At 40.4% G+C, this 24,214-nt stretch overlaps 1 protein-coding gene across 4 annotated transcripts in view; it reads right to left on the bottom strand.

The window, feature by feature from the left end:
* Nucleotides 1-3,610: 3,610 nt before the first annotated feature.
* The window catches only part of LOC135204713 (gastrula zinc finger protein XlCGF8.2DB-like), an 87,038-nt gene continuing 66,434 nt past the window's right edge, over nt 3,611-24,214 (bottom strand). For 2 of the 4 annotated variants that reach the window (XM_064234867.1, XM_064234868.1), the window contains exons 3-4: nt 9,656-9,776; nt 3,611-9,002 (exon numbers count right to left, since the gene is read on the bottom strand). In XM_064234867.1, coding sequence (XP_064090937.1) covers nt 7,631-8,656 — 1,026 coding nt within the window. In that variant the 5' untranslated portion in view covers nt 8,657-9,002; nt 9,656-9,776 and the 3' untranslated portion in view covers nt 3,611-7,630. The remainder of the gene's footprint in view (nt 9,003-9,655; nt 9,777-24,214) is intronic. The other 2 variants (XM_064234865.1, XM_064234866.1) reach the window with 1 other exon arrangement.

Below are 24,214 nucleotides of genomic sequence, written 5' to 3'. Positions count from 1 at the left end.
TAATGAGAGGTAAGGTAGGGAGAGGTCACAGGAGATTTTGCAATGAAAGCAGGAAATCTCAAAGGTGTTTTCCCTAAATCCAGAGTTCGGTCAAACAAAGTCTTGCAAACTTGACAGAAAGTTCAAAGAAAGAAAAACACTAAATCATATCTAAGAAGTCAATCAATATACGATCTACTACCTTTAATTAATTCATATAGAATTCAGTGTTCGTAAAAATATAACATTAAAACATTAAAATATTCCTGGAGACTTTGTCGAGCCTTCTTCTTGTACTACCTACAATTTTCCCAAGACGTCATTGAATGGGAAACTTGACTAAAATAGCACCGAATTCTTCAAAATGAAGACAAAGTGGTACTCGACATATATATGAAACCACAGCTTTAAGCATATCAAAGGATCAGGACTATTATACCATTTATTAACAATATTGACCTCAAATAATAATGTTTAAACCAACTAGCAGCATCTTGTAACTATACAGAATATCATCTACGATTTAAAGTAGGTCTCGTTCGTAAAATATTTCTCTGTTTGATATACAAGACAGATTATGGAAATCATGAAGACTCATTACCTATCAGGTGATTAGTGGAATTACGGAAATCCTTAATAGAATATTTATGAAAATAGGTAATGGCAGTTATTACAAATCACATAACTCAAACCCTTTTGATACGTAAGAAATTAAAGCTTAAATCTTTTAATCTAATACAAATTAAATATATAAAAATTCATCTCACTGTCCTATTTATACTTTATACTCGTTTATCTCAAAAACATCTGCCTGCTATGTGTCGTCCTCTGGGAATTAAAAAAAAAAAAAAATACTATTGTTTTTAGGTTTTTAAGTCTATAAAATACTGTATGTTGTTAGTTTCTAAAGGATTTCCATATAAAAGATATATATAAATACTAACTTCAAAATGAATAGAAATGTATTTGCTATAAAAAATGGTTTTCTAGGCTTCTTGATCACACTGTTCTGGTAACTGAGACAGCAGATGAATTCCCGATGGAATGAAAACTACAGTAATTCTTCGAAACCTGATTGATGGTGAAGTGGAAGTGGAGACCAATCAAGTGGGAGGAATGAAGGGTGAGGAGAGAGAGAGAGAGTGCAGTTGGAAGAAGACCAGAGCGAACTGGGAGGCATCAAATGAATTAGGAAAACCCGCCTTCAAAGACACCAGTGGAAATATAGAGGGAGTTGTTGCTCATTTCGCTTCTTTATCTAACCTTTCTTCTGTCTGGCTTCTTTTCTTTAGCTTTCAATTCATACAGAATCGTTCCTCATTCGTCTTCATTAATCTATGCCGATTGTGGAAGCATCAATTCCTTCATTTAACTTACTGTTAACTCGAAATAAGGAGAAAATCTGCCATCAAATATGTCAATTAATTGAAATAGTAGGTTTGCGCCCATTTCGCTTTATTCGGCTAACCTTAAAACGGGCCATTTTCAGCTTTTAATTACTGTAGAATTGTTCCTTAATAATTTATGTAGATTCTAGAAGCACAAGTTCTTTTATGTAGTAAGGGTTTTCAACTTTGAAATACAGAAACTATCATCAAAACGAGAGAGAGAGAGAGAGAGAGAGAGAGAGAGAGAGAGAGAGAGAGAGAGAGAGAAAGGTATTCCTGACCCAATACACAAATGAGTTTCAGGTGCTACGACAATTTTAGCTTTATACATAAATTTAGACACATTCAACTGTCCTGTCACAGGCCAAACATCTTAATTCTTATGTTCCTGTTAATATCAACGATACTAGTTGAAGGTCAAGTATGCCAGAGCCTGAGGAAAGACCACAGGAAGTCCAGGAACCAACAGGCGACAGGAGAAACAGTACAATTTTGTCCATGATGCAAGTTTAATGACAGGTAGTAAGTAACAGTTTTGTTGCAGCAGAACCTCCATGCATACATTAGTTATTATGTAGTCATCTTAAAAGGACTTTAATCTTGAATTGTGCAAATTATGTTGAAACCCATCAAAAAAAAATTCTCTACAATAATTGCCTACTTTGGTTAGGCCCTCCATTCCACCAACTTAACAAGAGGGCCATAATATGGCTTTGTAATAGGTACCTGATTCCAACGCTTGACCTTCCACACAGCTTTGTTCACGAAGACCAACTAGACCGGTGACACTAGTGGTTAAATGAAGGTTAGGACAGTGAAACTAAAGTCTCAACATTTAGTTATTCCGTAAATTAGCATGTCAATATCCACTAGTGATTATATTTACCACCTACAATGTTCATTCATTACTGAAGTTCTGAAACAGTGACAAGGGTTGCCTTTGTTACCTGTATGGCAAGGGATAATAAGTAGCTTTAAATGTTATAAGTGTAATAACAGCAAGAACGTAAAATCTCTGACGAGATACAACTTGGTTTCATCTAGACATTCGGATCAAGTCTCCAAGGGTCTAGAATTATTTGTGGCTTATTACTGCATACTGAGTCTGCTGTCAATATGCCTTCAACCATACCCTCAGTTATTTGGGATAATAGTAGGTACTTGGACTAGCAATTGATAACTTCCCCCTCAACTCAAGTGTCAAGATAATAGTTTAGATATTTTCCCCACACTTCATTATGCAGAAACCAAGCATCAGGATGAACTCAGTTTTCGAGAGATCTTCAGGTAAAAGAACAAGTCTTCCTCTGATGAATTGATTGGAGTAATACAGAGACTGCGTGATCAGCCGCCAGACGTCTCGGCTTTTCCGAATGAAGAAAGAAATGTAACCCCACACAAAATCAAGTTGGGATGAATCTGAAATTTAAGAGACACTAAGGCAAATAAGCAGTGGGTTTGTCTTATTGTCAGGGACATCCCCTTGCTAGAGAAAGGGGCAGTTGCTTCTATACTCTATATAGATAAATGGAATGTTTGCTCCATTGCAAAACTTCCTTGCATGGGTCGACAGTTCCAACACATGATGGCCGGATCCACTCTTCACCCGAAGGAGGAGAAGGCTGAAGGGGCGGAAAGACAGAGAACCCAGTCACTCCATCATTCATTCTCCCATCTCCACAACTGCACATCTAAGAAGAGATGCAACCTTGTCCCGATAAAACAGCCAGGTTAGCTACACAATTTGTTGAGCAGCCACCACAGGTCCAAAGGAGTAGTTAGCACAGTCATTTCTTTTAGAGGTTAACCACCAGCTACAGAATCGTTAACTTCTCCCTCATACCAAGGATGTGTTTGTTGCTTTTGTAATATTCTGTTTTTATCCAGACTTTTTCAACTGATTCTCTTTACCAAAGAAAATAATCCTGCAAAGTGAATAGTATAGACAACTATACAGTTCACCAAAGGGCAGCTGTTATGTGAATGAAGTTGGTGCATTGGGACCACAAGGAAAGACGCCCTTCAATTGGGAAGAGGTGCACTGGGACCAGATACTCAGTGCATTCAGACCACATGAGGGTGCATTCATTCACTTTTGACAGTGTAGAATATTATTATTATTCAAGTTTTAATGGGGTCAAATGAAAAATTTTATGTATAAAATTTTTTTATTATTTATCAATATTTTCAAAAGTTTATACAATGAAATGAAGTAAAAAAAGAGGTTTAATCTATTACAAAATAACACATTACTTTAGTCATTTACATAACTAGTCTAGTCTCAACACTTCAGACAGGTTAACCTAAAACAAAATACTAAACATTCCACTGTAGTATTTAGTGAGCTAATACAAGGCATTATGATTTATACAAATGCTGTAGCACATACTTTGTAGAAGATTAAAACCAAGAACATATAAAAAAAAAATCATATAAAAATGCACCAAAATTTCATTGAAGTTTAATTAAGATATCAATCCTTTCTATTTCCACTAAGAATAACATTTCATGGAAATATTCAAGCTTACAACTACATATACAAGTGCATATATGCACAATGCTGAATAATAAAAGGAAGAAAACTTCGTGTCAGCCAAAGACAATACTAATTCTTTATTTGGAAATCATACAAAAAATACACAAGAACAAGAAGAGTGGAGAAGGCAAATGAAAGTTTCTTAACCTAGCACTGTACAGTGTTCATTTAAAACAATTGTATGAAAAAAAAAGTCATTTATTTTACCTTTGCATAGAGGTTACATGACCATTTTGCATCAAATTCACTCTGGCCAAAATACTTTGGCTCTGACTTGACTTCTAATAAAGACTCTGCAAATGAAGAGCCATCATCTGCATTTTCACTCAGACCCTCTTCCAGATTCTTCTTCTCTTCTTTGAGTAACAGCAATGATGATGGTCATGAATTGGATCATAAAAATATAAATATGGTTTTTCTTTTTATCGTCCCTTAGGTTGCTGTTGCCTTTTTTTCTATAGATTTTGCAGACAAGTTCACAATAATTATCTCCACATCAAGTGCAACTTACTTTGGGGTGCAAAATATTAACAAATCTGTCAGAGCAACTGAACATCCTCACTGATGAGTGGCATTCAGAACCAATGACTGTGATTTGCAGAATACAAGACAAAAGTACAACATGCAGTGTCAAAGAACAATATCTATCCTCCATGAGTGGTCACATATGTTATGAATCTACAAAAGAAAAACTGTTTCAACATCGTGTGGAAGAATGACGTCTTTCTTCTGAGTTAACATATTCATTCTAAGATGAACCTAATGAAAAAACCTAATGAGAAAGAGCTCTTGGAAACCAACTGCAGATACAGGATATGACTTCTTTCTAGCATGAGTTTTCACATACCTTTTGAGACACCTTCATTCAAAACTGACGCAGGAGTCAAGTTAAATTAAATCATGTAATAAAAACTACTTGGACAGAGATCAAGTAAACAGCTTCTGTCTAGTGTGAATTATCTTGTCTTTTGAGAGGACTTGTTTGAGAAAAATTTCTTTGACATAAAGAGCAACTATATGGTTTCTCTTTCGCTTATGTTATTCTTAATTTTCAATTTATATCAGGGGTTTAATGGGCCCCAGCCTGGGGTCTATGGTTGCACCTCAAAATTCCACTAGCCTTATATCCAAGGGCTCGTTTCAAGGTGTTTACCACTGCTTTGAGGGCAGCAATCTTCACCTCATTTATACTGGGGAATTTCGTATAACTTGAAGATATTTTCTCCGGTTTTTGTTTATAAGTCCTGTTGCTCCTACCCCCAAAGGTATTGTTTTTTCTATTTCCTTCAGTTCCCATGTGCTTTTCAGGTCATTCTTCAGGTCTTGGCATTTTAAACCTTTAAGCTCTATTGAGGCCAAAGTCACTGGGTACTGTCACATTTATAATCTTTGCTGTTTATTCCTCATTGTTCCAGATGACAATAGCAGGTCTTATAGCACCTCCTTCTATATATCTTCCTGTTGGAGGTGATTGAATGTGGTTCATGCTCCCACACTTTTTCTTTCACTTCAGTTCTGTATTCTTTACATATTTTCCAATGTATATATTTACAGATCTTGTTGTGGCTGTGTAGTGACCATCTGCAAGCAGGGTTTGACAGGCTGATATCAGATGATTCGCACTTTCACCCACTGCATGACAAAACCTACACTGGTCATTTGCTGATATACCCGCCATTTTCTTGAAGCTGTTTGTCAGGAGGCCTTGATCTTGTGCTCCTATTATCAGTCATTCTCCATCATAACCTAGATCTCCATTTCTTATCCATCTGAGTGACTCTTCTTTGTCTATGTAACTTTTTCCAGTTCGTCTTGAAATCTTCCTGCCCTTCCATGGTCTTTCCACCTTTCCATTCTAAGTTTCTCCTCTCTGTGACTGACTGTATTTCTGCTTGGTCTTCCTGGCTATCGTTTTTGCTGGAGTCTGTTCAGTGCCCTCTGTGTCTTCTAGCAGGTCTCCTGCGAAGTTCTTAGCCTATTTTGTTGATGTTAGTTGGCTCAGGGCTCCATTATGGTGTTGGGCAACCTTTTTGATGTTTTCATCCTCAGAGCTTTCTAAGTACTACCCTTGACTTATTATTGCTGCTCTGTAGGGCTGGTTGATCTCAGCCAGGCCTAATCCACCTTCTCTGTGAGGGAGGTATATTATGTCCATACACTGGTGTCTGTATGTGACTTAATGTAAGGTGAGAATCTTTTAATATCCATCCTGTCTAACTCACCTTGTAGCCAGTCTATAATGCCAAAACCACATGTCACCAATGGTATTGCCAGCTGGTTTATGACAGTGATCATGTTCTTTGGTGTTAATTCTTTAAGTGGCTGATGTATTCTTTCTTTACCTTTTCTCTCACTTTCTTGTGTTCTATACCAGTGTTTTCTTCTATTCCCAAGTACTCCTCTGCCTAGTCTTCAACAGATATGCCTTCCTCTACCTTTATACCTTCTGATGTTACTCTCTTCCCTCTTTTTATTGTACGCGTGGCACTCTTGTCCAACCCAAATTCCATGCAGGTGTCATTTGAAAATTGGTGGACTGTCCTAACTTGTTCTTCCAATTTTTATTCTGAGTATGCAAACAACTTCAGGTCATCCATGAAGAGCAGGTGGTTCACTCTTTTATTCTCTTTTCTGCTTCTGCTTTTACTTAGATCATAGCCAGTGTTAATGTTGTTCAAGATTTTACGAAGCAGATCTATGGTCAAGCAGAATAGAAGTGGTGAAAGGCTGTTACCCTGGAATATTCCTCTTTGGATCTTTATGTCTGGAATTACTATCTGGCCCTCAGAGTGTTTTAGACAGAGAGTGGTCTTCCACTTACTCATCTGTGCTGCCAAGAAAGATCTTATTTCCTCATTGATGTTGTCTAATTCCATACATTTGAATATCCAGGTGCACGGCACAGTGTCAAATGCCCTCTAGTAATCTACCCAAGCCATATTAAGATTCCTTTGTCTTTTCTTACAATCTTCTAATATTATTTTGTTTATTAGCAGTTGATCTTTAGTGCCTAGTTTGTTTCTTGTGCATCTCTTTCGTTCTTTTTCCATATAATTGCCTTAATCTAGATGTTCACAGATCACGTCTGCTATGACTCCTGTGAGCCATTTGTAGGTTGTTGGAAGGCAACAGATGGGCCTATGTTTGTTAGGGAGCTCAGTCTCTGAGCTCTTAGGGAGAAGGTTGGTGCTTCCTGTTGTGAGCCACTCTGGTGATTCTTCTTCTCTTACTATTCTTGAGAAGGCTTTGCATAAGTGTGTTGTAGTGCTCTGATCTTTTTTAGCCTGAAATTTGGGATCTTGTCTATTCCTGGTGTCTTGAAATTACTTTATTCTTCTTCTGCCTAATAGTGTCAATCCGTGAATTCTCTTGGTTTTGTCTAGGGTCTTCAAACAGTGGCTTCCAAAATCTCTCTAGGTCTTCCTTGCTTGGTGGTGTTTGTACCTCCACTGTTTCTTTCATCATGTTCCTATACACAATCTTTGTTTTTTCACCAAACTGCCTATTTATCTATTTTACTTTTATCTTCTGTGGTTTGTTTCCTATTTGTGAAGCTAGGGCCTTTATATTGGCTTGGTGTTCTGCCAGTTTTCCACTAATTTGTTCATCCCCTATTCTGTATTTTTTCTTCATCTTCCTTATTTTCTTGAGCAGATTTTGTGAGTGAATTTGATCTGTCGTATAGTTGGTCATTTGAGAGATCTCTGCCCTTAACTGGTTTATTTTATCATGTTGTTTCTTTTTCCTCTCCAGTATGCAACCTCATATGATTTGTAAGACTTGATTTCCGGGAAAATCTTTTCCCACATTCGTTGCACAGGAATGGCTTCTCTCCAGTATGGGTGATCATATGACTTGTAAGATCATCTTTCCTCGGAAATGCTTTCCCACATTCCTTACACATAAATGGCTTCTCTCCAGTATGCAATCTCATATGACTTGTAAGATTATCTTTCCTGGGAAATGCTTTCCCACATTCGTTGCACATGAATGGCTTCTCTCTAGTATGCAACTTCATATGACGTGTAAGATGTGGTTTGCGGGAAAATGCTTTCTCACATTCCCTGCACATATATGGCTTCTCTCCAGTATGCAATCTCATATGACTTGTAAGATTTGATTTCTGGGAAAATGCTTTATCACATTCCTTGCACATGAATGGCTTCTCTCCAGTATGCAATCTCATATGATCTGTAAGACTTGATTTCCCGGAAAATGCTTTATCACATTCCTTGCACATGAATGGCTTCTCTCCAGTATGGATTTTCATATGAGTTTTAAGAACTGATATTTGGGAAAATGCTTTATCACATTCCTTGCATATGAATGGCTTCTCTCCAGTATGGATTCTCATATGAACTATAAGATTATGTTTCAAGGAAACTGCTTTCCCACAGTCATTGCATATGAATTTCTCTCTGGTAGGATTTGTGATATCATTTGTAAGATTAATTTTCTTGTAAAATGTTTTCTCACAGTCAGTGGATATGAAAGGCTTCTCTCCACTGTCACAGATCCTTCTTTCTTGTTTTACTTCGTTTTTGCAAGTTTGTGGATGTTTTTCATTCACTATTGAATTCATTTCATATGAATATTCATCATCTTCATTAGACTCATAGAATTCCTCTGGTTCTATTTTGATGTCTCCATCACTGGTTCCACTAAAGGCAGCCATGTTGATGTTTTCTTGATTTATGGAAGCACCTTCAGTTTCACTTTTCAAAGGAAATTCTAAAGGATGGTCTGGATTCATTTTAGCCTTATGTCCTGTCCTGTTCTGTTCTGTAATGATAATGTGTTCGGTTCACAACTCTTAACACAAAATTGTTTACAAATAATTACTGAATAAATCTGTTAAAAATTAAATGCAATATTTTGAAGGACCACAACCAGATTTCACTGCTGATGTATGAATCTAATATTCAAACAAATTTTACTTGTTGTTTAAATTTGTTAAATATGCATACAATAATTCACTGTTGTCTCATACACTTCCTATTGGTAATGTTCAATATAGTACCATTAAACAACATACATTTCCCAAAATCCTGATGCTAATCAAAACTGACGAAGGAAGGAAGGTTCTTCTGAGGGAGAATCTGAAATCAAACAATGCAACACAGAGTTAGGAAACATAATGCCAGAACTGAAGCAGCAAAATAATCGATCTAATTCAATTCAGGTTCCCATAAAGGTCTTGGGCCAATTAACAAAGAGTGAGTTTGATAGTTCTATCCAAACATGAATACAATCCTACCAAACATTGTTCAGACACAGCATCAAAACATTCCTGAGGCAACAATACAACAATAGATTAACAGTTAATATTGACGCCCACCACCTCACATCTGTAAACCTTCTTCACTTGACATTATAATACAAATTACTTATGAACATATCTTATTAACAAATCAAAAGCTAAGAATAGAAAATGCTAGAGACCAGCATAAGAGTTTAGCGGGGTAACAGCAGGAAGGGTACAGTACACAGCAAATGCTCAATTATATGTGACCCAGCTATACATAACACCATATTATTCACTGCTGCAGTAGATAATTATAAGAAAAAATAGTAAGGGTCAATTGAGTAGTAATTTGAAGAGAGATAAAAGTTTTCAAATCAGTTTCACTGATTCTTATTATGGATACAATACAAGAGTAGCTATTATGACCAGCAACACAGATGACAGTCTTGGAAGGTATGTGCTGCTACATTTCTTCAAATATGACATTTTTTTCAGAGCTATACGTACCAGAGCTTTTTATTGTGTATCTTTAAGTGCATGTTGGAAATAGGTTAACTGCTGGTTAAGAAGAGTGAGCAAGGGAATTCCCCTCACTCATGTGCCATCACTCAGCACTTCTTGTTTTGGCCTGATGATCAAAGAGGGGTGGCTGTGATAGTAGATATGATACAAGGTTTTGGTTTGGATACATATGAAAATTTCATATTACAGCATTTCATTAATTAGAGTATCTGCATATGCATGGGTTGCGACTTAGCAATATATTCACATTTAACTCCAGCCCTACCAAAATCTACATGAATGTATACATACATAAATAAAAATGAATACACTAAAAAGCCTTTTGGTTTTCAATGCTGCAAAGGTGGAATGATTACAATTTTTTAAAGCAATTTGTGTTTTTCCTAATATACAAACCTGAAGGTCTTGACATATGGATATAATTGCAACGCAAGCTGGGAAAACAGCTTTTCAACTTTAAATAATGTGTTTGACTATCAACGGTAGGGTGGGAGTCCCGCCCACCCCTATCCTTATGCCTCACTTTAACCTTCTGGCTCACGTAGCAGAATGAGGGCTGGCTTGAGGTGGGATATTTATGTAAAGACCTTCAGGTTTGTATGTTCAGAAAAATACAAATTACTTAAAATATTTGTAGTTTGTTCCTATAAATACAAACCTTCAGTCTTCATGTATGGAAACTTACTTCTTGATGGAAGGATTCTCAGTAAATCTCTGAACTGACTGGTACCTCAATTCACCTGGGCCTCCTTCCTGGTCATGTAGAGCAGAGGAAGGAGTCCTGTGCCTCTGACCTGTTGAGCTTATGTGATGTTCAACTGCCAGTCTTCTGGGCCTTGCGAATTAATGGGCATGTATAGCATCATTGATTCAAAAAAGGTTTGCATGAACCTCTCGTGTCATAGACAATAAAAGAATAATAAAACCAATGAGTTTTATTCAATTGTCAGCTCCTCTCTCCCTTTGCTAGAGAGAGGGGATGTACATGCATCTATTAACCTACAGACTTCTAGATTATCGACAAGGTACAGTACTCAATTATATAGCTCACCTTCATCGCATGCCAACCTTCCCTCTGCCCTACAGGCGAGGAAGGGTATAAAAAAAATAAAGGGAAGAGAAGGAGGCCAGTCACTCACTCACACTCTCTATTTGTGACTGAACAACTTAGGCCAGATGCTATCTGTTTCTCTAGGGAAGCCAGAGGACCCAAGAAAAAAGTGTCCAAGGACCCATGGGCAACGTCCCGAAGGTAGAAGGATGTGAATGTAGTTTTTCATGAACACACTCCCACCCTTAGTAATTGTGGAAGTGACAGGTTCTTCCAGAATGCAAGGGACAGACTAATGCCCCTAACCTTGTAAGCTCTTACTCAGAAAGTACCCCTAACTATCTCATCAGAAGTAGAGTACGCTCTCTTGATTTTCTCACTAAGCCAGAAAATAATCATGTTCTTGGACACCTCCTCCTTGGTCGAGCCAGCGCTAACGTAGAGTCGTCAACACTCAGGATGGAGATGACAAAACCTCTTTAGAAAGCACCACAACACTTGAACTGGACACAGTAGTATATTGTCTTGATCACTACCAGCAAAGTCCTCTAGGACTTTGCTGGTAGAACTTGAATCTGGTGTCAGGAACCGACGGATTTTGAGTCTTCATTACGAATTCTGGGGTAAACTAGAGCATAACAGATCCTCATCCCTTCAAGTGTTTAACATTGAAGGAAAGTCCATGAAGTTCACCAACTCTCTTTGCCAATGCCAGGGTAAGCAAGAACACAGTCTTGAAGGTCAGAACCCTCTTGTCTGACAACTCTCGTAAGGGCTAGGGTGCACAAGTCAAGCTCTGTAAGACAAGAATCACATCCCACTCAGGGGGACTGAATTCCTGGAGATCTCCACAAGGAAAAGAGGTTGACACCCTTCAAGCAAAGGATTAGTCCAAGGGCAGCTCTGTAGCCCCTGAACGCTGACACGGAGAGAAACTTCTCTCGGCGAAGAAAGACAAGAAAGTCTGCAACATGCTAAAGAGGAGATCCAACCAGAGAGATACCCCATCAACGACACCAATCACAGAAGACGACCCAATTCCTCTGGTACATAGCCGCTGAAGATTTACAAAGGTATTCAGACGTCTCGGTCACTGTGTGACGAGAAAATACCTCTCGCTCGCAAAACACTAGATAGTGTTCAGGTGTGATACCTGTCTATGAGCAGGTGGCACAGCAGGTTGTGCCAAGGGGGAATCTCTCTTAGTACCTAAGAAAGTAGAGCTATCAGGTCCAGATACCACTTGGCAAGTGGTCACTTGGGAGCAACCAGAGTCATCTGAGTTTTGGGGTGGTCATGACTGCTGATAACCCAATGAACCAGACATGGGTGTTGAAAAGTGTCTTCTATTGCTGTCTATGGGTCTGCCACAACAGAACATAATGCCAGGAGCTTTCTGTTGTGCAAGGTTGCAAAGGGGTCTAAAGCTAGTTAGCCCTAAAATATTGAACAATCTTTCTGTAATGTATTGGTTGTAGGGACCATTCTGTCCCTATCTCCTGACCCTGGCGACTGAGCTTGTCTGCCACTATGTTCTGGTTCCCTGGGATTTACCTGGCTGACAGCTCTACTGTTCGTGCTACTGCCCACTCATGAACCTGCATCACCAACATGTGGAGCTAAAGGGAAACCAATTCCTCTGCTTGTTGACCTATGCCAATACTGTACAGTTGCACAGTAATACCCCGAACTTAAATGAGGTTAGGCTGTAGACCACCTCGAGCAAGAGGATTTTCCCATAAGTTCAGCACGGTCTCTAAAAATGCTCATAAATGCTTATTTATAGAGTTTAAACACTAAATATGACCCTAATCATGCTCCATAAGTATTAAGCTAACTTTTGAATAAAATTAAAGTTACTGTAATTTCATTTAAAAATTAGCTTAATACAATACCCTTGAAAAAAAAGTAAATGGTTGGTAAAGTTTCCGCTATTGTGAATTCGCACAACTCAAATAGCATAAGATTGAGGTATTACTGTATTGTTGATATAAACACCATGGAGTGGCCCCCATCACCAGATCCTGAACCTCTTGTAGAGCCAAAAATGCCACCTTGAGATCCAGATGTGGATCTATCTAAAGTCCTGGTTCCACACACCTGAAACCAGCAACTCTTCCAGGTGTGTTATCCCTCAGTCGATGTATCGACAAACAGAAGCATCTTGGGATTGGAACCACCAGGATAAGTCCTTCCTTGCTTCCACTGAGAAAGGCATCTGGAAGAATTGGGACTCCCTTACGGAGACCAAAACTCCTTCATTCTCCACTGAACAGATCGAAGGTGAAGCTACTCACGAGGGGCCTGCTTCTCCAAGGATGACAGGTGACCCAGAATGACTTGGCACTGCTGAGGTGGTTCTTCCTACTGAGACAGGAATAACTGCATTGCCTCTCTGATCTTGCTGATATGGGAGTCTGAGAGGCAGACTCTTGCTGATGCCATATCTATCAGTGTGGCTAGATACCAGATACTTTACCCTCTGCTTGGGTGTGAGATCATCCTTCTCAAAAATGACATTTTTATAATAAAACTAGATTTTACACATACTTACCATGTAATTACCTGTAGTTGAAAGCTTCTTACCGCGGGAGTCAAAATATTCCAAATTTTGTGGTGGCGTCACCATCGCTAGTGTAGTAGGTGGACAGGACCCGCCAGCTTTTGGGACCAATGGGCACAAAACTGCAGAGAGAACCAATGCACTTGGTCTGCCATGTCCATCTGCGGGAAGGAGGGAAGGGCTATAATGTAATTACTTGGTATGTGTAAAATCTAATTTTATTATAAAAATGCCATTTTTACACATGTAACTTACCAAGTAATTACCTGTAGCTGATTCCATGTTTATACAGGTGGGAATCATGGACATGTACTTTATTAAAGACATTAAAAGTTAAGTAATGATTCAGCATAGAAAGTCTGCAAGTATTTTCAAAGTACTCATTGTACCTTACCTGGTAAGAAAGTGCTGCAGATGAATACTACCTCTGGTCAATGCTCCCTTAACTTTTGCAGTCATAGAAGTTCTCCGGATGACTGTCGAAAGTTACAAACTGATGCCCTTGCCCTGGGCTTAGACTAAATAAAAACAATGACTTCACCTACACTAAAAACCAGCCAGTAATACCCTACCATAATGACTCTTGCATACTTTGGGTATCCACTAACCCCTGGCTTCCCAAAAGTCAACACCAAAAAAACAATAACAGAGGATAGTAGAGGGACAGTATGCCCCCTTTGCTTTTTTCCTCAAAGGACACAACACGGAACAATTCTCGAAAACCGTTTCAGTATCATTTAGATAATGTACAGTAAACACTGACCTACATTTCCATAATGTAGAGAGCATAATAGATTCTAAAGATGTATTATGTCTAAAGGCGAGAGAAGTTGCAACTACCCTCAGTTCATGTGCCTTAGCATTAATGGATGGCAATAAATTTTCCTGGAGCTGAGTGTGTGCTTCAACTATCAAACTCCTCAAGAAGAGGAAATGGAGTTCTCTGACATCGGGCGAGACAGAGACTCCACAGAACATCTAAGATTATTTGCATCTCCTTGGGAAAACCCTACTCTTTTCTCTATTGCCTGATATTTACTGAGCCTTTTGGCCATAGCCATAGCCAGAGCTACTGGGAAGAAAGTCTTTTTTGCGAGATTCTTGGGTGATACTGAGTGGAGAGGTTCAAAGGAGTCACCAGAAATCCACTTCAGTACTACATCTAGATTCCATGAAAATTATTTAGTATTTTCCGATTTAGAAGTGTCCAGAGATCTAATAAGATTACTGAGGTCCACATCTATACATTTGTGCTTGAAAACAGAGTTCAAAATCAACCTGTACCCCTTAATGGTACTGGAGGATAACTTCCTGGAAGACTTCAAAAACAGCAAAAAATCTGCTATCTCAGCTACAGTGTTATGTCTTTGACACCAACTTCTGAAGACTGCCCAGTTAGATTGTTAGAGCCTGCTAGCAGAAGATTGACGACATCTAGCAATGGCTTCTGCAGTTTGCTTTGAAAAACCTTTCGCTTTGACCAGCCGTCTGACACTTGAAATCCTGTTAAGAGAATGAGTGACTAATCCTTAATTGAACCTGAACAGGTGAGGCTGTTTGAGCAGACTGAGACGTCTCCTGAGGGAGAAGTCCTTTCGCGGCCAAAATTGAGCAACTAGGATCGTGGAGGCATTCTGATGAGTTGAAAATTTTTTTTTTACCTCCTGAATCATAGCAAACGGAGGGAAGGCACATAGGTATAATCCTGTTCAGTCGAGAAGCATGGCATCTGTCACCCATGTTAGAGGGTCCAGGACTGGTGAACAGAAGATCGGAAGACAATGGTTTTTTGCTATAGCAAATAGATCTTCTGTCGGTTGTCCTAAAAGCCTCCTAAGTCCCGTGCAAACTTGGTTTTGTCTGCTTAGTTCGTCTGCAAGAATTTTAGTCTGCCTTGAACAAAGTGAGTGAGGATTATCACTTGATGGTGTCCTTCCCATAGCAGAAGATCCCTCGCTGTCTGGTAAAGAATGAAAGAGTGAGTGCCCCCTTCTTTGCAGATGTAGGACAAGGCTGCTGTGTTGTCTGCAAACACTGCTGCTATCCCGGACACTTGGCAAGAAAAGTGTTGAAGTCCGAGAAACATTGCCAACAACTCCTTCACCTTGATGTGTAAGGCTTTCTGGTCCTTTGACCAAAACCCTGCCACCTTCTTTGATTCCAAGAGGGCTCCCCATCCAAGATCCGATGCATCTGAATAAAATTTCAGCTCTGGGTTCGGTGGTCGGAGTAACTTCCCTTCTTGTAGTGTCCACAGACAACCGCCACTGAAGGTCTGTTTTTATCTCCTTGGATACAGGTAAGGTAAAAGAGTCCAGCTGCATCTTTGTGGACCATAAAACCTTCATGTAAAACTGAAGTGGGAGCATGTGTAACCTGAACAACCTGATGAAGTGCTCCACTGAGGCAAGGGTTCCCAGCAGGTGCATCCATTGAAGAGATGAGCAGGACTTCTGATCTAGGAACTCTCGGACTGTCTGAAGGCAAGCATTTAGAGGATTGGGCAAGAGAAAAGTAAAAAAAGTCAGAGTCCAGAATCGTGCACAATGATGAAAATTTCTATCTCCTGAGTCAAAAGCATTCATTAGTAGTTTCTTCAAACCTCCCATGCACTCTTCCTTTGAGGGAGGACGGAGAAGCCAGTCGTCGAGGTAAAAACAGATGACCCCCATCAGGTGTAGCCACTTTGTGAGAGGGGAAAGGACTCTCGTGAGTATTATAGGAACTGACATCAGGCTGAAACAGAGAGCTCTGAAATGAATACGAAGTGAATAAGTTTCTTCGACTCCGTATGGATGGGAATATGGAAGTACGAGTCTTCCACATCCAGTCACCATCCAATCCTTTGGATGTAAAAATGCTAAGACTGAGGCACTGGTCTCCTAATGAAACTTCGTCCTGACGACAAAAAGGTTCAGAGCACTGACATCCAGGATGAGCCTCCAGCCCCCCGATGACATGGGGACTACGAAGTCGGTTGTGAAACCCCCTGTTCCGTGATCTAACACTTCTTCCACTGTTCTCTTGCAGATAAGTGCCTCCACTTCCTGTGAGGGGGATAAATATCTCTTAGATCCTTTCGAGTATGCTGTTAACACAATCGGAGAAGGTCTGTTGTGGACTTATTCTGTAAGTCTGAAAGTATGGCTTTTAACATAGTTTGTAGAAAAATATAAGCCTTTTCCAAAGGCAATGAAAAAAATTGCAGGTTTCTGTGTTGACGGGACACCCTTGGAAATAAACAGGCACCACAACTCTCTTTTTTAAAAGGCCCATAGCAAAAAGAGAGGCAGCTTCATTAGAACTGTCCCTTACAGCTTTGTCTGTTCAAGACGAGACTCCCAGCCAATCTGTAGACAGATCTCCGCTAATGAAGAACAGCTCTCTATCTTAATAGCCAATGCACCCACAATAAAATTCAAGAAACTGAAAATTCCTAAAATTTTGAAGGTATTCTTCACCAGGTGATCGATTTCCAGTGATGAAATGAAAACCTTTGTAGCTGCAAAAGTCGAACGTCTGGCTGAGTCCACTAGACAGGAGAAGTCCCCCTGGGAGAGGCAGACACTCCCAGGGAAGGTGACTCACCTGTCAGGTAGTATCAGTAAGGTTTCTTCATAAGCTTAGAGAGAAGAAAACCAATGGAGGCTTTCCCATGCTCCCTCTTACCAGCCAGCTATTATTCCACTTATAAGACCATTTTAGAAGAGGAAGACAAAATCATCTGAGGGAGTTTGTCTACAGGAGCTTTCCACATAAGAAAGGTAGAGGCAGGAGCCACTGGAGTCGTAGGAATGAAAAAGTTTGGATAATTCTCCAGAAAGAATTTCATCAGCAATGAATAAGAAGAATAAACCACCTCTTGCTCAACTGCTACATCTTCCAAAGAAATTGGGGACGAGATACTCTCCTTGTTTGTAGAGGAAGGTTTACTTCTAAAAAAATTCAGTAACTCCCTACTGACGTTTAAGAGGTGCCAACGACTCATCCACATAAGATACTGTAGTAGAAAAAGGAGTAGACACTGGAACCTGAAAAGCCAAGAGAGAGCGCCAAGCGGACCGGGGAAGCTCATAGATGCACAGTAGCAGACACAACAATGTCTTCACAAGATGGGTGCTCCGAAACAGGCGCCCATTTGGTTGCCAATACTGGGCAAGAAGTATGCTTCTGACCACATAAAGACTGAGCAATCCTGAAGACTGCAAGATGGCTATGGATTGATTCCAACCTCCCTATATCTCTTAAGAGGGGGAGGAGAACCCTCAACAGGTGTAGAATGCCTCTTCAGAGGCCCAGAGGCCAACGGTCTGCAACGATGACATCTTTTGTCTGGAGAGGAATCCAAAGATTCTGAAGACAGACAGTGAGCACTGAAAGAGACGGCTTTCCAGTGGCACTCTGTCGCTGTCTAAGAGTCATCAACAGGTGTAACAGAGGGGATGACTGTTCGGGGGCAAGCCCCTCTGCCCTCCCTTGGACTTCCTGTATGTCTTCTACCCGGTGCAGGGGAGTGGGACAGTAATCACAGCACTTTTGCTTTCACTGCACTTTTGAGAGGCATGCTCTCCACAAAAGACCTGAAAGAGGCGTGTAATTCCATAATCGCCTTAGTGAGAAAATAAAATTTCTTTTCAAATTTCACATCAAGACTGGTAATGGTGTCGGGTTTGGAATCATGGGAGCCTGAAATAGGAGTCACTTGTAATGAAGTAGGAGGGCTAACAATTGGGGAAGTAATAGGAGGTTGAGCAGAAGTAGGTAAATCCTCAACTACTGAGGGAGAATTCTCTACAGAAGCCCTACTTTTGGCTCTGAAAGCCGCCTTTCTCTTCCTATCTCTAGCTAGTTTAACCAAATGTGATTTTAATGCTTTCCATTTAGAATCCTCCCAATCCATACACTCAGAACAAGTCAATTCCTTAGAGCAATCTTGCCCCCTACATTTAATGCATTTGGTGTGCGAATCATATGAGAACTTGGTTAACCTAGTTCTATAACCTTCTGAGCAATATCTAATGCTGGAAGAGCTAGCTACTGACATAATTGACTATCTAATTATGTAAACAAACCACAAAATAAGCAAGTATGTCACCAAAGAACACTGGAAATATCCAAACATTGGCAAACAATAGCCACCAAAATCACTGATGCTAGTTGGTAGCTGGCAGAAAACAAATTGGTTCTCTCACCAGTTTTGTACACATCGGTCCCAATACTGGGTGGGTCCTATCAACCTACACTAGCGAAGCAGGCGCCACCATAAAATTTAGAATATTTTGACTGCCGTTTTTTAAGCTTTCAGCTATAGGTAATTACTTGGTAAGTTACATGCGTAAAATTGGTCGCTACACCCAGGTCCTGACAAATCTTGAAAAGTCAGTCTATGTCCAGGAGCAACTATGACCAAGAGCTTGCCAGGACTAGCCAATCATCAAGATACCTCAGAAGATGCATCCTGTGTGAAATGGCCCAACCTGAGAAAAAGGATGAACACTTCGATGAACACCTGGGGAGTGGTTCAGAGCCCGAACAAAGTGCTCTGAACTGGAACACCGTAACCCTGAAGGCTAAGCGGAGGTACTTGCAAGAGGACCGGTGGATGGGTATTTGAAAATACACATCCTTGAGGTCTACACCTAGAGAAAGCATACAATAAAATCCCAAGAGTAGTGATGTTTTGGTGTTTAAAGAAGAAGAAAGTCCCATAAAAGTTGGTTAGGCTGGTTGAAATGATATATCAAAGATTGATCACAAAAGTAATAACAGCAGTTTGGGAAACAGAAAACTTCGAAGTTAGTGCTGGATTTCACAAAGGGTCAGCATTACGACCATTTTTGTTTGTGCTGGTCATGGGTTTGTTAAGTGAAGAGATCAGAAATGAAGAGCTGTGGGAATTGTATGCCAATTATCTAGTGATTACAGTGTTCCCCCCGTATTCGCGTTCTCCGGATTTGCGGACTCACTGATTCGCGGATTTCTCTCTGGACCATATCTAGCCATTATTTGCGGGGGATTCGTTTATTCACTGGATTTTCCGGCGAAAATCATCACTAATTAGTGTATTTTGATGTTATTTTCATGACTAAATGCATTTTTATGGTACAAAAATGATTTACTAATTTTCAAATGTTAATACTGATTAATACTGTATTAGTAAGTTTAATAAGATTAAATGATATCACATAGTAAAAATAATAATTCTCTCTCTCTCTCTCCTACAGAGATGTATGGTTTTTTTTTAAATAATTGATTTACTATTTTCAAATATTAATATTAATGTATACAGCAATAACATTAGTTCATTAAAGAAAATACTAAAGTGAATTAGTAAGATTTTAGTTTATAAATTCGAAAAATTATGCAAGAATGAAGGAAATCCCAGTCTTCTCTCTCAAACTCCAGGTACTAAAACTGTCAAACATATCAAGTAATGGGACGGAGGGGGAGGAGCTGTTTTGTTGTTGCCACCAAGTGTTCATGCAATTTCTCTCTCTCTCTCTCTCTCTCTCTCTCTCTCTCTCTCTCTCTCTCTCTCTCTCTCTCTCTCTCTCTCTCTCTCTCATTTACTGAGACTCGAGAATTTTTATAGTACATATACTATTTGTTTTTAATACTTTAAATAATAATAATAATAATAATAATAATAATAATAATAATAATAATAATAATAATAATAATAATAATATAACTGTAATTACAAAATTCATATTATGTGATAGTATTTTAAAGAAATACAATAATCTATCCATTTCACTCTTTTAATTAAGGATAACTCCTCTCTCTCTCTCTCTCTCTCTCTCTCTCTCTCTCTCTCTCTCTCTCTCTCTCTCTCTCCCTTTTGCCACACAAGATATGTATGTCATAGTGGTAACTCCCTCCCTGTTTCGCTGGAAGCGATATAAGTATTTTCTGTCGCTCCGTGAAATGTTCCTTTAGCACTCATTTCTAAGGTATAAATATTCTGGCTCGCTCACCTTTATTTAAGGTGTCGGTATGGTACTGGGGCGAGTGATACCACTACCAGAGGTCTTCTGCCATTTAGTCTCTTCCTTTGTCAATTTCCCCTTTCAAATTAGGCGCCATACCAGCAACATCTACCGCCCACTACCGCTACTACTAGCGCCTTGATAGTCATCCCTTTAAATAGCACTGTCATGTACACTTGTGTCTTTGACTGTAATGACATTATTTTGGAATAAAATAAGTTGCTATAAACGCCAGGAATCTTCGATATCTAAGTTGAGTACTGCAGTTATCAATTTATGTTTGTAAGGGTAGCGAAATTACTCATAAGTATGTTTTAGTTGTATGTTACATAAACGGAGCCTAGCTTGCACCGCTCCCGAGTCAGCCATTACATACATCGCTACCCGTATCTTTATGACGACTTCCAATTGGTCACCTATACTAATTATAGTCGTGTTGTTATTGATTTTCCACTCACTCAAGATTTACTAAAATTTGTAGATATCCTGACGTTTTATAATAGATATCCTGGCGCGAGGATGATTCGGACCTACTTACACAAATCAAGGAGATTCCTCCTTGGTTTGGGAAGTATGTCAGATGGGTATTCCTTCCATCTGGAGAGGCTTCTCCCCTTCGATTCGTCGGATCGGGAGTTCAGCCTATCTCCCTCCATCCCTTCCCCTCTTTTCCCTTGGTCTGCTCAAGGAGGATACCTCCTTCACCTTACCAGGGAATCCCTGAGGGAGGGGTGTAAGGCCCTTAGGGACCTTCTGTTCCATGAGCCTCCCTGGCCTACCTTGCCAGATCGTGATTGAAATCACGTCTCAGGAAGGTTAGGCTAGCCGCTCAGAGCCACCCTGGCTGTCCTGACCAGATCGTTCCGATCGAGAAAAGGTTAAGCCAGCCGCTCTTTAAACAGAATTATGTACTTATCCTCTTTATCCTTATCCCCTCTCGCACCAGGGCTATTGTATAGCGTTTGTTATCATATAAATTACTGTATTATTGTATTATTGTAATCAGTGGGCAGTCGGTCTATAGACCGTCAGCCCCTGTGATCGATTGGATCCACTTCTGACCGCGAAGTGTTCCACCTGGCAGGTCGTAGTGTCCAATTGATCGCGTGAGAGCCACCCCTCTAGACGCCCTCCCTCCCCCCTTTTACCTTGACGGGATGACATAACTCGCTAGCGCTACTTCAGGTAGCCACCCGAGTCCTATCCCCTCTTGGGGAATAGTTATAGTCGGAAGGGGTACTCCTCGCCTTACGTAGTAGGAATAGTACGATGGTACCTACCCAGACGAGCCCTGGTAATTTCCCGGCTCGTTGGGATGGTATTAGCCACGTACCCTCTTCTCGCCTTTCTTATCCCCAGTTCCCTACGTCCTCTATCCGTCTGCCTCGGCGGGTCCGGGATCCAGCGGACATCGTTAGTTATGCATATAACAAATACGATTCCTCTATGATCAGATTCAGGCCTAGGTTTTACCTATTCCCCTGTTTCGATCCCTAAGCTGGACCAGGGGGATAGAGAGATAGTATTGAAAGGGAACTGGGACCGGAAGGAGAATTTTGCCTTTCCTATCCTCAGTCCCCCATACATTATCTATCCTTCCACCTCGGCGGGCCCGGGATACAGCGGAGATCGTTGTTATGCATATAACAACACGATCTCCCTTACAATCGGATTCAGGCCTAGGTTTTACCTATTCCCCTGTTTTGATCCCTTAGCTAGACCCGGGAGAGAGAGAGATAGTGTTGAAAGAGAACTGGGGCAGGAAGGAGCATAGATTCTGTGCTCAGATTCAAAATTCATTTAGTTATTTTATTTTAATTGTTTTAAAATATGCTTTATGTTTTCGATCGGTGTACTACGCCGAGTAGTCGACCTCGGCAGGTAACCTAGAATCGAGGCATTTGTTTATCCTTACCTAGCCTCTCTCCCACGCTTTCATTTATGCCTCGGCACCCCACCCTGGTGGCGGTGGCCAGGAGCTAGCAGAGGCACTCTTAGTTACTAAGAAAACCTCTCCGATGCCGATGGATTCGGGCCAAGTTTAACTTTCCCCGGTTTCGATGCTATTAACCTTAATATATAATATGTATATATATTATTATTACAAGACTATGAGGTGAATGCATAGCGGAGACGGAGCTGGCGGGAGAGGATAATATGAATGCCTTGCATAATGCATGCCGCCGCAATTTATTACGGCGACGACAATGCAGAATGCAGGTCCCACCAGAGTGACCTCCAGCGGACCTACATGTAGTGATACTCCGGTATCGATTCTAATATTACATACTCCGCCAGATACATATCCGACGAGTCCATACAAAGGTACTTATGTATCATTTTGTAATTACAGATGGTACGCTGTCAGAAGACAACCTGCACTGCAACCCTGCAGCAGCAGGGCAGACAGGAAGTATGCCGCACTCACGCAGGCTGTGCGGTCCAATGAACGACTTGTCGGTCTGTCAACCAGTTGAGAGTGAAGTCTGTTACAATTTGGTTTAGGGACTTCACTACCGAGACGGTAAGTACCAATTCATTGAATGATTAGTTCACTGAATGAGATATTGTAAATAATTGGAGAGATATTGTGATAGTTATCAATGCTTAGAATACTTTTAAAAGAGGATACTTTTTAAAAGTAACTATCTCTTTCAGAAGTTCCCTTATCTACCCAAATGCGGAAGTCTCAGCAACGGTACCAGTAGATTTGGCAGCCCCGATCATTGCCAAGATCCACGAAGATTAACAGGCCGTGCTGGCAGAGGACCTAGTGGGTTAGAATAAGAAGTCGTTGGAGAGGTCGCAGCAATCAACCTGGACCATAAACCAATGAAGGCCAATACCCAGGACGAAGGTAGGCTATATGAAGCATTTGGTAAACGGGCAAAAGGACTACCTTTTAGCTCGTCTCATTCTTCTTCTTCATTTTAAGAGTTTACCAAGAGACCTACGACTTCGAGGGATAAGCCGGGGTCGGTAATCCCTAAGGTAAGCTGAAATAGTCACTCATAGGTCTATTACAAGTCCCTTACTAAACCTTACAAACTGAAGGCTATTTGGGTAACCTGACTCAGCCCAATTCTAAATAACATCACAGTAGGGAGAAGGGCCCTCCTCCATCAACCAAAATTTATCAACATCCAAATGCCGGATGAGATAAAGGACACCTAAGACTTTCTGTAGAAGAAAGTAATTACAGGTGCAAATACTTAGAATTTCAGGGACGCTTCCCAAGTGATTCCATGAAGATTCAATCAAACCAAGAGTAATATTAGACTTGTCTCATTGAAACTCATATATTCAATACAAGTTCCATATGCTAACTGTTTTCGCAGGTACGGACCTTACTTCCCCGTGTGGCCGTCACAATACCTATAAATCTTACAGATACTTACTATCCTGTTCCGGTAGCAAGTCACTTCCGCCTTTTCCTAGGCTTCCACCGCTTCCTAAGCTTCAGACTAGGCAACAGGCTTACGCCTTCAAGTAAGGCTATTTGGGCTTATCAGAGCGCCCAGAATATCTACAAGACCGCAGAAACAGTAGTGCAATAACTGAGAACCCAAGGGATAAGCCTAGTAATCTCCTAGACGACTGGCTCATCTGAACTATAAATGTCAAGGAATGTCTCAAGGCAACCATAAGTGATAAATTTCTGGAATTCCTTGGATTCCAAATCACAAGGAATCCCTACACACTCCGACACCACGGTTTCAGTGTTTAGTAAACAATGGGACCTCAAATCACACAACTTTCGATCCCACTGGGGAAAAAAGAAAGGAAATAGCAAGGCTGCGAGATAGTTCCTCGAGGCAGACAAGCATCCCGGAGGAACCAGGAAGAGTTCTAGGTTTACTCCAATTCGCGTCAGTAACAGGGACTCTACTAAAAGCCAACGGAAGACTATATTCCGGGTGCGGAGTAGAGCGAACAGAGAA

The sequence above is a fragment of the Macrobrachium nipponense genome, chromosome 47 (assembly GCF_015104395.2).
Source record: "Macrobrachium nipponense isolate FS-2020 chromosome 47, ASM1510439v2, whole genome shotgun sequence".
Classification (NCBI taxonomy): domain Eukaryota; kingdom Metazoa; phylum Arthropoda; class Malacostraca; order Decapoda; family Palaemonidae; genus Macrobrachium; species Macrobrachium nipponense.
This window is presented reverse-complemented; position numbering and strand designations above follow the sequence as displayed.